Consider the following 16,048-nt stretch of genomic DNA (forward strand, 5'->3'; position numbering starts at 1 on the left):
AAGAGAACGTGTTACAATTCCCAAGCTCTTCGACTTCCATCGTTAGGCATTCCACCTTGTCCCGGCGGTGGCGGTAATTGTTGACCTCCTGGCCCAGGTTGCATTGGCGGTATACCTTGACCACCTCTCATAGACATCGAGTTCCCATTCCCATTTCCATTGCCGTTCCCATTTGAACCCATACTGGCAGCGCGCCATTGTTCTTCATCGCTCGGACGGCGGAATGACTGATCCGGAGGCGGGTGCGGGGGATAATAACCACTAGGAGGAGGCGGCAGAGGCGCTTGTTGCTGTTGTTGAGGGTATTCCGCTGTATTTATAGGATAGGTGGAAGTTTGAGGTGTGCGATACGATGAATTCGGCGATGTCGACCGACGAGGATATGCTGAAGGTATTCCAGATGCACCTGGTGGCGGTATGGCCATCGGGCCAGCTCGAGGATACGGGTAAGCGTTCTGAGATGCCGTTGGCGGTCGAGAAGAGCTGTGTTGCTGTTGGGGAAGCGGCGGGTAATAAGCTTGGGGCGGCGGAGGTTGATCATACCGAGTCTGCGGTGCGTCGGCAGCCGCTGCGATTGAGGAGAACCCGGGGAGACCTTGACCGCTTGCCATGGGAGGAACAGGTGTGATAGGTGTAGGCGGAGCGATGCCGGAAGTTCGTCGAGCTGGTTGAGCAGTTGAGGCCCCTTCACGAGGTAGATCTCTAGGTGGTGGAATTGGTAAAAACGAAACAACTAGATATACCCTTCCGATTGTATTGGGTTGCCATAGGCTCGCACCAAGACCTCCTCCGAGATGCAACCTGACGTTGAAAGGCGAAAACCGGTTGTCGGAATGCAAAACTCGGACATTCTTGTTAGGATACGGTTCCCGCATTCCCTCCGCAGGTGAAAGTAGCTCTATCTCTGTCCGTTGGGTGATGGCAGCTTGATTGACCTCTGTAGAACGAAGTGGACCATCCACGTATGGCACAGTAATCAGCCTATTCCGCTCTTGATCTATGAAATGTCGATCTTGAGGATGTATCCATTCAAGTAAATTCAGATTGACGAATTCGTTAGGATGATACCCTATCAGATGGTAGGTTGACGGACTGGCGCGAAGAATCTTGAAATCGGTGGTGGTGAAAAGGGTGAACGGCATATTGGATTGAGGAACGGGATAGGTCGGATCACCTTCAACACCTAGGGGACGAGGTATAGGTGGTGAGTTACGTCCACCACCGACCGAGCCTAAAGGCGGAGGCGGAGCATCGACAGTGGACATATACGGTGCGTCGTACATGGATGGGCCTTTCCATCTGCCGACACCACCATTGTCCGTTGGCGGGGGTCGAGCACGATGATATGGCTCACCAAGTGCAGGTTTAGGTACTTTCGGTCTTCCCCTCTTCTTATGCTGCACAGCGACAAACAGCATATCGTCAGCTACACCCACCCGCGTTCCCGCTTTTCTCGACCCGCATTTCTCGACCGCTGATTGGTCTGTTTAATGTCGTCAAAGGTAGAACAGCCACTTACCGGCACATCCTCGCACTGGTCCTCTTTGCCCATATTCACACACCGCTTACACGGTCGGGCAACATCACAAGCCAGATGTGCTCTCTTGCATGGACCGCAAGCCGATGACACATTCGCTTTGCCACCCACCCGCTTGATCATCGAGGTCTCCTGACCCGGTGATGCTGTCCCCCGAGGTTCCGACATCGGTGAAGGCGATTTGCGCTTTAGAGGATTCTGAGAAAGGTTGGAGGCCGTGAGGGCGGATGTCGCAGATGCTGAGGCCGATGCTGATGCTGCAGATGCAGGTCCGGGTCCCGCTATACCAAAATCCGAACTCTCCAAAATCGGCCTAGATCCCGGTCCGTCAAACAAAGGTTGCCGAGAAGATGAGGATGAAGGCTGATCGTATCCGGACGTCTGGCGGTGATCCATACTCCAAATGTTGAAGCAGGTCGACGATGCTAGGAAGCGAGGTGTCGTTGACCAGAAACGATGACCAAAAGAGTAACAAGAACAATGATCGTTTATTATTGATGGAGATTATAGGTGTGGTAGTTGATTCAAAGGGCGCTTGGTCCCGATCGCTTTTCGCTAATATTGAGTCAACGGAATGACTGGTGTCGTGATTCTAGATCTTGAGTCAACTTCAAGCTATAGAAAAGATATCCATTGGGGCAGTATCGTCTAACAGGTTGAATTTCGGCCTGAAAAGGGCCGGAGGAATCAGCTGGAAAGATCTAAATGGACTGAAGGAAAGTCGGGAGCAGCACAGGCCGCATAGCATATCGGTAGAATGATGATGATACGCATCCCTTGCAGAGTTTAGCGTCATGTAAGGAAGCGGCAAAAGGGCAAAACGACAAAATGAAGTGTAGAGGACAGTGCGGACGTGTGTTGATGTTTACACATTTCTCAGTACACATTTCTCAGTGGGGCGGGCCGATGAGGACGGTCAGAGTGTAAAGGAAGACAGAAAGACGTCGGTTGAAGCATAAGTGTATGAGTGAATGACACAGCGAAAGCAAGCACTCACAATATAATGAGAAGTTGCTGTCCAGAGAGGAGTTTCACAGCTGAACCACGGCTACACACTCATTTCCAATGATAATCTGATCTCGAGCAAGTTGATGTTTGAGTGATGTTGGTTTGGCCAGATACCAGACTTTGTTGTGAACGAGGTATGTTGATCACCAAAGCGCTCCAACAGAATGCACGCTTGCGACGTATGTAGCACAGCGTCACGAGGGTCTAGGAGCAAACGGCTTGATAGAAGATCGTTTAAGATTCTACGTGAAGAGACTGGTATAGACAGGTTGTCGAGTCAAGTGATGAGTATTAAATGACGATGATGATGATGCTCTTGTTGTTGATGGTGATATTCCAGTCATTCAACTTGACAACTCTAATTTAGCTTGCTCAGATTCTAGTACCTCAATTGAGTATTGATGTTTCTCCGCGGTACTTGCGTCGTCGGTCTCGCTTCTTGGTTCCTTTTTTTTGGTTCACTTGTCTCACTATTCACCCGATCTATTAAACACCAATGACCTTATTCTCCGTATGATGTGTTGGCGCTGATCACCCGGCTAGGCTTTGGCTTTGTATCCTAAATTCCGATTTTCTACTTTGTCACCAAGCGACGAGATGGCAATCTTCGAAGGTCAGATGTGAGGCAAGAGCAAATTCGGCGGGACCGTTCTTTCGTCAGATGGCGGAGAAGCAATCTGTTTGTTATGATATGACGGCTGAGGGTTGATTGATAAAAGATGAAACGTCTTGCTCCTGGTCGACCGGGATAGGAAAAGGGTGTACTTGACTCGTGCTTTTTAAGGACAAGGACAAGTAGAGCAAGGTAGATCAATTTGCTGTTCCTGCTCGCAATTTAATGCTTGCTGATCTTGGGATCTAGGTGTCTTGCTAGTGCTAATTGTTGAGTGTTGATGCACACACTATGATCGGTAATCCCGGACCGTATTAACACAAGACATTCAAGCTTCTGCTGTGTCGTGAATGTTGTTTGATCTTCGATTTCGCAATAGGTATCCAACAAACATACCAAAGCTGTCTTGCGGTACTCCAAAGGGGTTCTTGTCCTCGCGAAAGAACGACGTAAGAGCAATGAGCCTATAAGTTGTTATAGATCGGGTGGACTACTTGGCTTCGGGTGATCGGTCGGGCTATGGATGACCGTTGAGAAAGTGGGGAAGGTGTTGTTTGATTGAGTTACCAAGAGTTTCAAAGGAATCCCTTTGGCCGGCGAACAAAGTCGTTGCGGTACCCCCGTATTGGTTCCAATTGAGCGGTAAAATAGGCGATGATTCTACGACCTGAAGCGCTGTTGAGTGGTCGTAACGATGATGTATCCACTGAATGTGTGCTGCCAGTACAGCTTTATCCCTGATCAGACTATCTGTGTCGGTTGATAGGAATAAAAGCTGTTTTTCTCACACAGGAAATTTCGGGAGGGGTATTGAGGAGGGCGATAAGTCAAAATGAGCGCCGACGTCTGACTATCTGATGACAAGCTTCTTTTCGTAGAATTTCTTTTTCCTCTTTCGTTCGTTCCTTCGTCTGTTCGTTGCCTTCGGGGAAACCAGTAACTAAGCAGGTATGTAGATGTGAATAATGATGATGATCTTCACTTGAATCTGAATCTTACGAAAGACGGATCTTAGGATTATTTTTCTTGATTTTGAGACTTGGACATTTGATGTGTATCAACCATTATTACGGCGGCTTATGACCAGATGACGACAAAAAAAGAAGGAGACTACTTTCAATAACATAACAAAGGGCCCGACGACCGATGAACTTAAAGCTATAATCCTTTACATCACCTTTGCTCGTGCTAGTTTCCAAGCCCAGCTGGGCGAAATATACACCCGAACTACTCTGCGAGGAACAGAAGTAAGTTACCTCTGAGATAAAGGGTTCAATTCGCGCTTATAACGGCATGCAGAGTGTCAGACCGGAGTTTTTCCATCTTGAATAGATTTGTCACACATATCCTTAAATAACGCTATATCCCCAGGGCGTGCAGGGCCGACCTCTGTTCTTCGGTCATCTGCTCAATCGAAAACATAAAACAGGAGTTCCGAAAGACTTGCGCGCTTCCGCCCTGCATCGACCCTGCTCTGGTAGTTCGGTTTTAGATTGGATTCGGGCTTGGGCGACAGGAAGAAAAACAGCTGCACATAATCTTGCATAATGGTCGATGAGTGAGCTTTGAGTCTCATCTTGTGCTCCCGTCTTCGTGCAGTCTAAACAAGCAGATGGTATGACAAGATATGATGTGACCATACTAGAGAATAGGATAGACACTACCTCTGCCCTTCGGAATTTTCTTAGGTAAATACCCGAAAATCACAGATTTGTCCCGTTGATCAGCTCGGGATGCCTTAAAGGGGGAAATTTGCATTGCAGAAAAATAAGAAATTATCCTAAGATCCCTAGATCGTAAGAATAGATTAAAAGCTAGAACTCGGAACCATGGAAAAAAAGGATATGTTGACACTTCCACTGCAACACGAGCAAACCAAGTCAGCAAGTCATTTGCGGCGGGTATTGAAAGGCCTACAAGTGCTACCGTTAGTCTGGGTGGCGTTGGTCAAGTAATCTGTATTCCCTGCAGGAGGCGGTTGATCAAAGGAACGCATGGTGCAGTCTAATTTTCCCATGTGATCGTGATTGCGCACGATACGAAAACCAAACAGACAAAAGGAGATGGAGGTACCATCACTTTTCTGTTTCCACGCAGACAAATGCCCGTCAGATCTGGCCTCTCCGTGGAATTCGGATGCAGATTTCTCGATCGTTCAACGGATATAGACAACCACGGCGGCTGAACAGCGTCTGTCCGTCCGTGTTATCAGGATCGTGGCCCGGCCAAGCGAAGAGGACTTAGACAGGTGGTTGTGAATGATGCGGACCCCTGGTCTGGTCGAGCGAAGTCAAGGGTCGGATTGAAAATAAAGTTGAGACGAAACAATGGTAAGGCTACGTTACACCTTAAGGAAAAAGAGGGTGTTTCCTAGAATCGTATTTATCCTTCCGTAGTCAATTGACTCATTTATCCCTGTATCCTGTCTTTCTGGCCGAGTGGAGGTCGAGGAGTGACCTTGGCCGGTTAGGCGAATCACAGGCTCGCTTGAGTGAGCACACGAAGATGCTGATCGTGTTTTCGCGGTTTAAGCGATGGATAGTACGGCAAGTTAGTCGCCTGTCTTAGTCGTCCAGGGAAAAAGAACAGTCCATCAAATTATGATATTATGATCTCTCGCTTACAAGATCCCACAACCCGCTGCACAGTAAGCTTTTGAGTTTACTCTTGCTCTCGGGATTGGCCTTGAACATCCTGATGATGATGGTGATGATGACGATGCTGATTCGTTTAGTTCGGATACTTACTTACTACCTGCGCTCGAGGTCCTCGCGAGAAGAGATCGGAATCAAGCCTTTTCGTAAAATGTCTCGGCGGTTATGCGAAATTACGAAGTCTGGACTTACCATGTTTATCGGGCAAACGATGTATAGAGCAAATCGGAAGCCCTGATTTGGGATGCTCGCCCTGATCGAGATAGGCTAATTTTTCAATTAGGTGCAACCTTTATTTCGTGAGCTGCCGTGCCTAATCTCCACCAATCATCAACAAAGATCTTGAGAAACGAGAAACAAACAAAACAAGTGTATGGAAACACATCTCCGAGAACTCGCTCGAGACGAACTCAGATCTCGGCAGCGTCAAAGAGGTACTGGAAGGATGGCAGGTATTTCGGGATGTCGTCGGGATTGACTTGACATCACAAAGCGCAAAGGAGAGCTCCAGATTAGAATAGGAGGATGCGATTCCGTTCAGAAATGAGGTAATTTTACTGCGACCCGGAGTTGAGAATGAATCGAAATACACCTTATGTCCCTATCAAATTGGATATGCGTAACGGCTTGATTCTGCGTTACGTAGATACAATCCACTTCGAGGTGACTCGAAATGATCCTCCGATTTCCTCGGTACGAGTATGGCTCGCACGACGGAGAGAGGGTGCACACGTACGCAAACACAGGTGCCGGTGACTGGCCGTACTGACACAACTTTACGAGCATAAGTTGTCCTGGGCATTCCTGGCGTGCGCTCTTTGCAGAGGACAGAGACAGTAGTCCAGTACTGTCACATGCGCGGGTAGTGGAGGTGGAAGCAAGAAGGCAGATACCCACCCCCCTCGTAAACATTCAAGGGTTACTCGACCGCTGTTAGTTCCCGGCTGCGTTAATTGAACGCCACATCCTGTAATCAGAAATGAGTGGGGAGATGTCAAGGTGAAATTTGAAACGGGTGTCTGTGTCTATGTTTATGAACCTGGACAAATTTACGTACGCGCGTACTGATGAGATCTATCAATTCTGAGCTCGTGTTCTTTGTGTCACTATATGCGCATGGCAGCGGTAACGGTTTCCGCTGGAGATGCGTGACATCCCAAATCTCAAATGTTCCGAGCAAGATGTGGCGCTCGTATCGTCCTCCATATCAGTCTCCATCGTCACTAACTCCACTGGCAATCGATACAATGGAGGTCCGAAGGGACAGTGTAAGCTGTGTCACTCTCCAGTGTAGTGCATTCTAAGCGAATGGCTCAGAGTGATATTGGCCTACATGCTGACCGATGCGCTTACTACCTGATCGAAGGTGGACGAAGGAGGAGGATAGAGGACGGAGGCTGAAGCTTGCAGCTTGCAATGTGATGCATGTCATTCGAAAACCACTAACACTCACAAAGGATCCCATAAGAGCCGATGCAATCACACCTGTCCGCAATCGACTATTATCAAGTCAATGATAAACCCGGCACGTGATTCGGACTCTCGGGACATACGTTATCGTAAGCAAAAAGACGAGAACGAACTAACCTTTAGTAGTGTTTTGTGGAGGGTGTTTGTCTTTGTGCCACGCCGAGGGATTCTCAGAGTGTCACTTGCTGAAACATTGCTAAGTGCGATTGTTTCGCATGTTCAGATATATCCTAGAAGTGGCATCTGAGTCACACCGAGGATGATGAGAATTGTTGCCTGCAGCTTGACTCGCGCAAACTGTACGGCCGGATACAGTACTACAGCTCACCAAGAGGAATGACTTCGCCGATTTATCAGCTTCAGCGAGCTGGTAATGCTAAAGGTTTTGCGACCTACCCTTTCTCCTTCCTGAGACGGATGTCCATAACCATCGACGTTTATTTGAGGTACGGGTGAGAGTTCAAGCTAGAAGACATCGCATTTTAGGGGGACTCAACCACCAGATCCTTTCCTCCAAGACCCTTCCTAACTCCATTTGACTAAATCCACATTATCTCCCTACCTTGAGATAGTGCCACGTTCCTTTTCGACACGACTGCAATCCACGCTGCTAGCCCTTCAGAGTGTAAACTCCTTCTTCTCCAGCTCTATGAATACACTATCACACCTCTGCGACTATCGTTGACTCAGAAACTGCCCACCGTGAATCTCGAACCATTCGTGTTGCACCTTCCCAGCCCCCACTGTGTTTTCACAGGCGAAGCGCATCGTGCCCCAGCGATACCGAGCAGGCAAAATTCGCTCTTCAATCAGCTCAATCATCCAGAATATTCGCAGATGCATCGGAACTATGAAAGATTGTCAAGCACGAAATGGACGAGCGGATGATGCTGTCGTGCAGTGAATAGGTGCAAGTGAGTATATAAGACAGTCTAACTGGACAAGAAGTAGCATCCGAATCCCCTTCTCCTCATGGTGCTCTGTTGTGCTCGTTTTCAGCTGAAGAAAATGGCTGTGTAGCTTGGGTGTAATCAGGGGGAAGAGTAGCGTAAGCTTGTTGACTATCATTCGGGGTGTAGGGACCCATGTCTTGCTCTCTACCTTCTACGTCCAACCTATTCGGGATGCTCATTCTGGATTTTTCACCTTGGGATCTCGGAGCGGGAGGCAATGGTAAGGGCGGGTCGTTATGTTCTTCGTCAATAGCTTCAGAGGCGAGACCAGTCCGTTCTCGTGCAGTGGGGACACCGAAAGTGTTATGGGTGAAAGTCACCGAGAGACCCCCTTGAGGACTTTGGATAGAGTTTGAGCGGTTCAGAGTCGACGAAGCGGGATACGAAGTGACGTTAGATCCAGGTGGAGCTGGAACAGTAGACAGGAAAGGTGTTTGAGAATGGTCATTCTCTCTTGCAGAAACCGAATTTCTCGACGAGGATGAAGAATGAGAGTTGGGATAGGGCAAGCCGCCAGAAGGACCGAGACCAAGAGCAGGAGCGGGGTTCTGGTAAGCCATATAGCTTTCCGTTTCGCTAGAACCACCATTGTGGAAAGGTTTCACCTCTTGACCCGTCAAATCCAGGTCGTGATCTCCCCCTGTGTATTTTTGACCCTCTAGTTGGATTCGCTTTCGTCTAAACAGAAACCAGGCCAACACAGCTATCAAAGCTAATCCCCCGATGGCTCCCGCGGCCCCACCGGCGATCGCTGCTACGTGACTGGACTTGTCATCTGCTTGATCCGCCCCCGCACCCGGAGAAGCACCTGCACCATTGGCCACCGTGGCATCAGCAGTTCCCGAAGTGGTGATTGGGGCCGATGTGGCGGAGGAGTTGACGGGGTTCGATGCCGCAATAGTTGTACTGGAAACCGGGATATTGTTGTTGTTTGGGTTTACAGTCGAATTGACGATCGCATAGTCGAAATCGAAGTATTGACCTCGTTTACCGCCTCCGATATTGGTCAGTGAGAGAGAATGAGGTCCTTCGGGGAGATTGTTCGCGGTCCACACTATCAGCAAATCAGCAAATAAATCTGGACCAGACTAAGTATAATAACGAAGCGATGTACGCAAAGTCTGCGGTCTCAGTCCAAAGTAAGTCCCGTTATACAAGCTATTAGGAATCTGGACACCATCGAGACTGCTCATGTGAAGAATTGGTAAACATGATGGCGTCTTAAGATCGGACGAATCGCTCAGTTCCAGCGACTGATGATCACTCACACAACAGTGAAATTGCTATGGTCGAAATTGACCCCTCCAAACAATGCGACACTGGTACCGCTGAAACTGTGTACGCACCTGTGGCGTTAGCTCAAGCTGACCACTCGAAGGATAGCATCGTAAATGGCCACACTTACGCAAACTGCATCACATCTCCTGCATCTCTACTAACCATTCGAGTAGTCGCATAGTAATCGTCACTCGCCGTACCTCTGACCCAATTGCTGCCGGTATAAGAAAAGGTTGACGACGTGTCATCGAAAGTCGAGGTGTGTATCGTTCCAGTCCTGATCGAAATCACTCATCGGTCAGTTGCTCAGCCAATTATCCTTCGAAATCGCAACTTACGTGGCGGTCTTGATGACAGCATAATCAATGTCTATGGTGTTTCTCATTACGCTATCCGTCCCCTCCGAAGGAGTGTTTGTGAAAATCTGTCTCACATCCGTTGATCAGCTGTCAGATTCCTGGCGATCTTCCGACTATTGATGATGCAACTTACAATGGTGTGCTCCCGATCAGCTGATAGATCTTCAGCGGTATAGAACGCCTGCTGGAACAAAGGATTTGAAGAATAGCCATCCGAAGTCGCTATGTCGACATCATCCATTCGAACTTTGTACATCCCATGATCGCTTCTCTTCGCTCCGTAGACGGTGATCCCGGTGCCATTGAAGGTCAGGGAAACCCAGTCGTTCTGCCCGGCACTACGGGTTAACAGGACTATCATGCAATCCCGACGTCTTATACGGAACTCACAGTGTTATTGGTTGAATAATACGACTGGCCAAAATAGTCCTTTCGTCTATCGTCTGAGAACATTCATGCCGGCATTCTGTTACAACGTCGTGCTCCCATATGACTAGACATCAAAGAGACCACGTACCATCCTCATGCGATCGCACCCATACCCCACCATATCTGAACATGGGCGAAGGGTCGTCTAGCTATGAACATCACGCAACTTCAGATCGATGGCGCTCTTCCAATTGCGCAGATGTAAAAACTCACCGTGATTTCCATCGCGATTCTCGGTCGCCCCGTACGCGGCACAGCACAGGATAGCGATGTCTAGGTGCGGTCAAGTTGTATGTAAGGCTCAACGGAAAGACGAGCGAAGATAGGTAAACCAGCGACGATACATGCAGCCTTGTTCTGGACGCACGCCAAGACAAATTGTTGTTACATTTCGGTCATTGTAGACCACCTTCTCAACCGGTCAAGCGGCCTCCTGAAGGTCAATGTCATTGTCGGCATATCAGTGCCCTGTGTGAAGTACATGCCCAGTGTCTCTAGGCTGATTGGAACGGAGTCCAAGCGCAAGGGTCTGCGTCGAGCGATCGAGAGGAGAGACTGGATCTTGTTTGACGGCCAAAGCGTCAGTCTGTCGTCAGATATCATATCTACACAATCGCAATAACGCACTCTATATGCAATATGCATCCAACAATGCACTTTGTCTGCATTGTAGGCGAACCGATCATGACGAGGTCTCCACGAGTTATCAGTCAAGCCGGGTATCAGCGTCTCGATTCTGGTAATGCTCACTAGAGAGAAATTCAGCATCACATGGGCCGAGATGAGACGAGTTGATCAACTTCTCAGCAGGTCAGCTGAAGACAGTATCGCCATCGATATCAACTCGGTGATCGGTGGTCTCGTTGATCCTGATTTGGTAAGACATGTCCCCGTCGCTGTGCCGGAAATAAGAACATTCGCACGCTGTACGGGAGTCTGAGCCCTGTTCGTGCCAATGCAGCAAAGCGATGGTATTGAATCCACGGACAAGTGTTCGATGGCCTTGTCGCATTGACGTTGCTATCACTAACGGGACCTTTCTTGTGATGATATCGCAGGGAAGTCGGGGTGAGGGAGGGGGGTTGAAGCAACCTTTGGTGTGGGTGTAAATGGATTACCTATTTAAGGGATATGAAGGTGATGATGCAACGTAGATGTCTTATCGAGAATTGGTCCGGTCTCACTCCATTCAAGTCACTTCAGCCATTGCATTGTATATGATTGGAACACTGGCCGCGCAGCTTCATAACGCTGACACCATCTTTTCATCTGTACTACTTTGTGCTGGACCCCGAGGGAACTCTACGCTACGATTGGCTTCACTATGTCGATCACTCCACTATCCATCTCCGTCCGGCTCAATTCCACTTCTTCCCTTCTCCTCGAGAGATCCCGTATAATATCACTGAACATCAAGCCCAATCCGTCTTCGCTCTCGCAAATAACAGGGAATCTCACATCGATACGGTCTGATCTGGATCAACTTGAATTGGAGAATGATGGCTTGCTGGTTGGTCAAAGCAAGAAGGGGAAATTGATAGATGACCAGAATGACAACGAGGAGATCGAAGAGCTCAAGAGGAGGTATGATCAATTATTAGAGATTTTGGCTGAGGATGAGGTGGGCAGAGGAAAGGTGAAGGATCTGCGGAGGGAAGAGAAGAGGTGAGTAGCTTGCATCTCGTAACTGTGTCGAGGATTGCTAATACATTGAAACACCTGTGTAGAGCGCCAACACCGCCATTACCGGAATCTACGCCTTCGCCGAGACCGCCTCCCTCACCTATACGGACGCCATCTGCACAAGAAGTCCCACGACTTAGCGTCGAGCCCCCTACACCTGGTATCAACAATCAAGATTTGTACCCATTTAGGGATTACCCAGATGATGCGTCTGACGAGGAGCGAGATACTGGTATGAGTCCGGGGGATATGTTGGATCATCAACAAACAATGATGAACGGTGAGTGATCTGTAATGGACTGCTCCTTCAACCTTTGATTTTGAAGAGACGCATAGCGTCGATGTGATCCTCACCATCAATCCGTGATGTGACGCTGATTCCGATCAACACCTTTTACAGACCAAGACGAACGCTTGAATCTGCTATCAAATTCGATCGGTCGCCAAAATCACCTCTCCGTTCAAATTGGATCAGAGCTAGATATACATCATCAGTTGCTAGAAGATACCGATCATGCTATGGATCGAACAGCGAACAGCCTGAGCAGGGCTCGTAGGAGGTTGGACAGGGTAGCGAATGATGCGAAACAACATGGTTAGTCACGTCATTCTTCCGGCTCAAGATTGGATGCCAGCGTATCTATAAGCGCTAATCATCATGATGTCGTATCTAACAGGCAGCACAGTGACGATTGTCGTGTTGATATTCATACTGCTCATCTTGATCATCGTGTTCAAGACATAGCTCACTAGCTGTTCTACCGTTCCGCAATTTGCGTCCGCCAATCCAGATCCTTCGATGTCTCTCAAAAGTTGTATTCAAGCATGTATTACCGTGGCCTTGTAGCTCATCGAACGGAACAAGCCTGTCGGACGATTCGACAAGCTCGCTCGTGCTCTGACAGTATCATACAGAAGGCATGTCCAAGCATACCAGAAGCAGACATTTCGATAACACATAGCGTCACCCGAACAACTGCATTTAACATCATTATAGGTTATCCTGCCAGAACGAATTGATCTCATTGACAAAGATAAAGCCTTCCGTCGTCCTCATCTTACCGGTGGTGAGTATGATCTATCCCAGAATGGCTATGCTGTGTATATCTCAGAAAGGATCGGAAGACTTGGAAGCGTTCGAATCAGTTCTTCTAAGCTGTTCTGTCCTTCCTGGTCCTAACGATATCCTAGTAGCTTGAGCGTAAGCTGGAGGGGCGACTTCGGGTATCGAGAATATACCAAGATCAATCTCTTCTTCGCTGATACCCGTGCCTCTCCTACTGGAGAATATCGAAGTCGTTGTGTAGGCTGACGAGTCGAGATCGACCATCGTGGCAGTGTACGGTACGCTCAAGTGGCGCATCGGTGCAGCCACTGAAATCCTGGCTCGATTTGGGTACACAGGTTGACTGTAATTTCCATTCTGAGTGTCATTGTGGTTCTTATAGGGCGAAGCTGACAGTCTGTCGTTCAACGATTGACGATAAACGTTGTCTTGTTGATGCTGATGCTGATGATTGGCTTCGCCGAAGAACTCCGAAAACATGGGTGAAGTAATGGCTGTACTACTGGGCAATGCGGAGGATCTTTGGGCTTCTACCGCCATGCTCTCGACTGTACCAAGACCATCTTGAGCTTGATATGGGGGCGTACTTGTACCGAGGGGAACATCAAATGGATTTCTGGAAGAACGCATGTACTGCGAGGCGATAGGCTTAGCCATACCGCTTTGATACGATCCTCGCGGGGTGAATGAACTAGCTTTGAAGGGGTGGGACTGATACGATGATCTCGAGGTTTGGTCGTTCGATGACACTAAGGGATTTTGGTTCTGATATGACTGGCGAGGAAGAAGAGAAGGGAATTTTGACATGATGCTTCTTGAACCTCTTTTGGAATCTCGGCTATCTGCATTGAGATTTGGGTGTGCGCTTGTGTTTGGCTGTATGACAGGAAGGTTGGATGTTCTGAAGGACAAGTTGAACAGCGAGGAGAAGGACGCTCGGAACGAGACTAAAGAAGGGATGACTGTATCTCGTCGACTTGTAGTCGTCCTTGAAGTGTTGGAATACGGTCCAGGCTCGGATTCGGGTTCGGGTTCGGTTATGTCAAAAGAGGATGAAGTATTGGCTGTTCGGAGAGTCTCAGAATCAAATGCGGATTCAGATAACCTAGCCCAATCGCGTTTACTTTCGGCAGATTTTCTGGGAACAGGCAAAACATTGACGATTTTACTTTGAATCTCCTGGATCCGACTGTTCGGATTATCGCGTTCGTGTGTTTGATGATCATCCTCAAGATCAGGCGAGTATGAATGGGCGGATCGCGTTGCACTTTTTTTTCCGCGTTTTCGGCGATATAGATACCATCCTCCCAATCCCAAAGCGATGGTGACTAGGATGACAGCAATCACCAGACCCGCTATTGCTCCGCCATTTGAGCTTGTTTTGGAACCCTCGTTTGACCCATCGGCATTCGCTGTCCCTGAGTTTGTTGCGGCGGTCGGAGGATCAAGAGGGGCGATGTCTGGCGATATGGTGGAGTTGACGACTGCGTAATCGAAATCGATAGTGGTGATATTGGATTTTCCCAAATTGGTGAGTTGCACTATGTGTGGCCCCTCTTCAAGACCTGAAGCAAGGAACACTGGGCGAATTGAGATCGCCGCTGTCAGCGCATGCGATGAACAAATGCTGCGTTCTCAGTCGTTTGAACTGTACTGCCGAAACTTACAGGATACGTTGTGTAGCTGCTCCCAATTCGAGGCACTGTACATGCCCTCTATTACCCCATCTAGACTGACCGAATAATTCCCATGATCGCTGTCGATACTTCCGAATAATTGGACAGACGACCCATTGAATCTGTGGCCACGTGTACACGTCAGCGAAGTCGTCGAAGCCAGTATATCCACACACGCAACGTACTGCATTGTCATCGTCGAGCTAGGTATGGTGCTAGTATGTAGTGTGGCGTTGTAGTACTGAGAGTCGCCTGTTCCTGTCGCATTCCAGCCTTGATCGTATGTAACGTAGGGGGAGGTATCATCGATAGTCGTAGTGTATATCTCTTCCCCTTCTGGTCTGAATCGAGCGTTTAGAAGATCAGCTTACCTCATCTCAGTCCGATTTTAGCACAAGATAATGCTATGATAAGGATACTGACATCGGATGAGTTATGATCATGTGATCGATGTCAAACCACCATTTCATCGTTTGATTAGCTGTCGAATTGGGATGATTCGCCATCACCTGCAGGAAACCACCTTCTTTGTCAGCTGTCCGTCAAGGCCTTTGACAATGCAGACTTAAGTATGGCTACTTACGATTGTATGTTCGATGTCAGTAGGCAGTTCATCCACCGAGAACAGTTCAGCTTGAAATTGCGCTTGATCCGTATGACCTGACATATACGTTGAATCCGACCCATCGAGCGCCACTACCCATCTCTGAGAATCAGCTCTACAGACTTTTCTTGGTGCTTTGGCATTGCGGAGGGATTGCGCGCTTACCTGAATACGATTGATGATTATCCCTCTTCGCTCCAAGAACCTTTATGCCACTACCGTTAAACCGGAACTCCATGCGATCGCCCTGTCATTGCCCAACCAGAGTGAGGCTCCTCGCTCTTCAAGACACGCGTATGAACAGACGACACTCACTTCTCTATACGTAGCGTGGAATGTTGATCCACTGTATTGATCGGTGAAAGGATCACTATATTTCGTTCCTGCAAAGAATACCCATTCATTTCACACAGCTTAGCTCTTCCTGTACGGAGGTATCCTGAATTGTCCGTACACCTGACTTACCGTTGCTGTGGTTCTTGATCCATCCGCTTGAGGAGGAGGAGAAGTACGAGATCTGGGGAGATGTATCGTCGACCTGCATTATAATCGTAAGAGCTTTTGCGGATTTGTCATGCAGGCCGGTGGAAACTCTACTCACAAAAATTTTCATCTTGGCTGAAGCAGGCGGCGCGGGAGTCGTTGCAGATGTCTGATTGATTCTGATTATAGTTGTGACGCGCTAAAGAATGTGAAAAGAATTCATCTCCTTCTCAGA

General features: G+C 48.4%; 4 protein-coding genes across 4 annotated transcripts; 1 reads left to right on the top strand and 3 right to left on the bottom strand.

Annotated features, from left to right (window-relative positions):
- Nucleotides 1-11: 11 nt before the first annotated feature.
- I303_107233 (uncharacterized protein) lies at nt 12-1,933 on the bottom strand (the record flags this gene model as incomplete). Its single annotated transcript, XM_018409914.1, has 2 exons — nt 12-1,397; nt 1,520-1,933. The coding sequence occupies 2 exons, from the start codon at nt 1,931-1,933 to the stop codon at nt 12-14; spliced, it is 1,800 nt and encodes a 599-aa protein (XP_018260917.1).
- Nucleotides 1,934-8,252: 6,319 nt separating this feature from the next.
- On the bottom strand, nt 8,253-10,526 carry I303_107234 (uncharacterized protein; the record flags this gene model as incomplete). The annotated part of the gene is made up of 9 exons (XM_018409915.1): nt 8,253-9,289; nt 9,350-9,420; nt 9,504-9,569; nt 9,641-9,790; nt 9,852-9,937; nt 10,006-10,200; nt 10,263-10,315; nt 10,390-10,450; nt 10,515-10,526. The coding sequence occupies 9 exons, from the start codon at nt 10,524-10,526 to the stop codon at nt 8,253-8,255; spliced, it is 1,731 nt and encodes a 576-aa protein (XP_018260918.1).
- Nucleotides 10,527-11,625: 1,099 nt separating this feature from the next.
- On the top strand, nt 11,626-12,729 carry I303_107235 (uncharacterized protein; the record flags this gene model as incomplete). Its single annotated transcript, XM_018409916.2, has 4 exons — nt 11,626-11,966; nt 12,029-12,264; nt 12,385-12,579; nt 12,662-12,729. The coding sequence occupies 4 exons, from the start codon at nt 11,626-11,628 to the stop codon at nt 12,727-12,729; spliced, it is 840 nt and encodes a 279-aa protein (XP_018260919.2).
- A 363-nt stretch (nt 12,730-13,092) lies between these two features.
- On the bottom strand, nt 13,093-15,943 carry I303_107236 (uncharacterized protein; the record flags this gene model as incomplete). The annotated part of the gene is made up of 9 exons (XM_018409917.1): nt 13,093-14,630; nt 14,718-14,848; nt 14,912-15,067; nt 15,150-15,235; nt 15,310-15,422; nt 15,496-15,577; nt 15,646-15,713; nt 15,796-15,868; nt 15,932-15,943. The coding sequence occupies 9 exons, from the start codon at nt 15,941-15,943 to the stop codon at nt 13,093-13,095; spliced, it is 2,259 nt and encodes a 752-aa protein (XP_018260920.1).
- Between the last annotated feature and the right edge of the window lie 105 nt (nt 15,944-16,048).

The sequence above is a fragment of the Kwoniella dejecticola genome, chromosome 9 (assembly GCF_000512565.2).
Source record: "Kwoniella dejecticola CBS 10117 chromosome 9, complete sequence".
In the NCBI taxonomy this organism is placed as follows: Eukaryota; Fungi; Basidiomycota; class Tremellomycetes; order Tremellales; family Cryptococcaceae; genus Kwoniella; species Kwoniella dejecticola.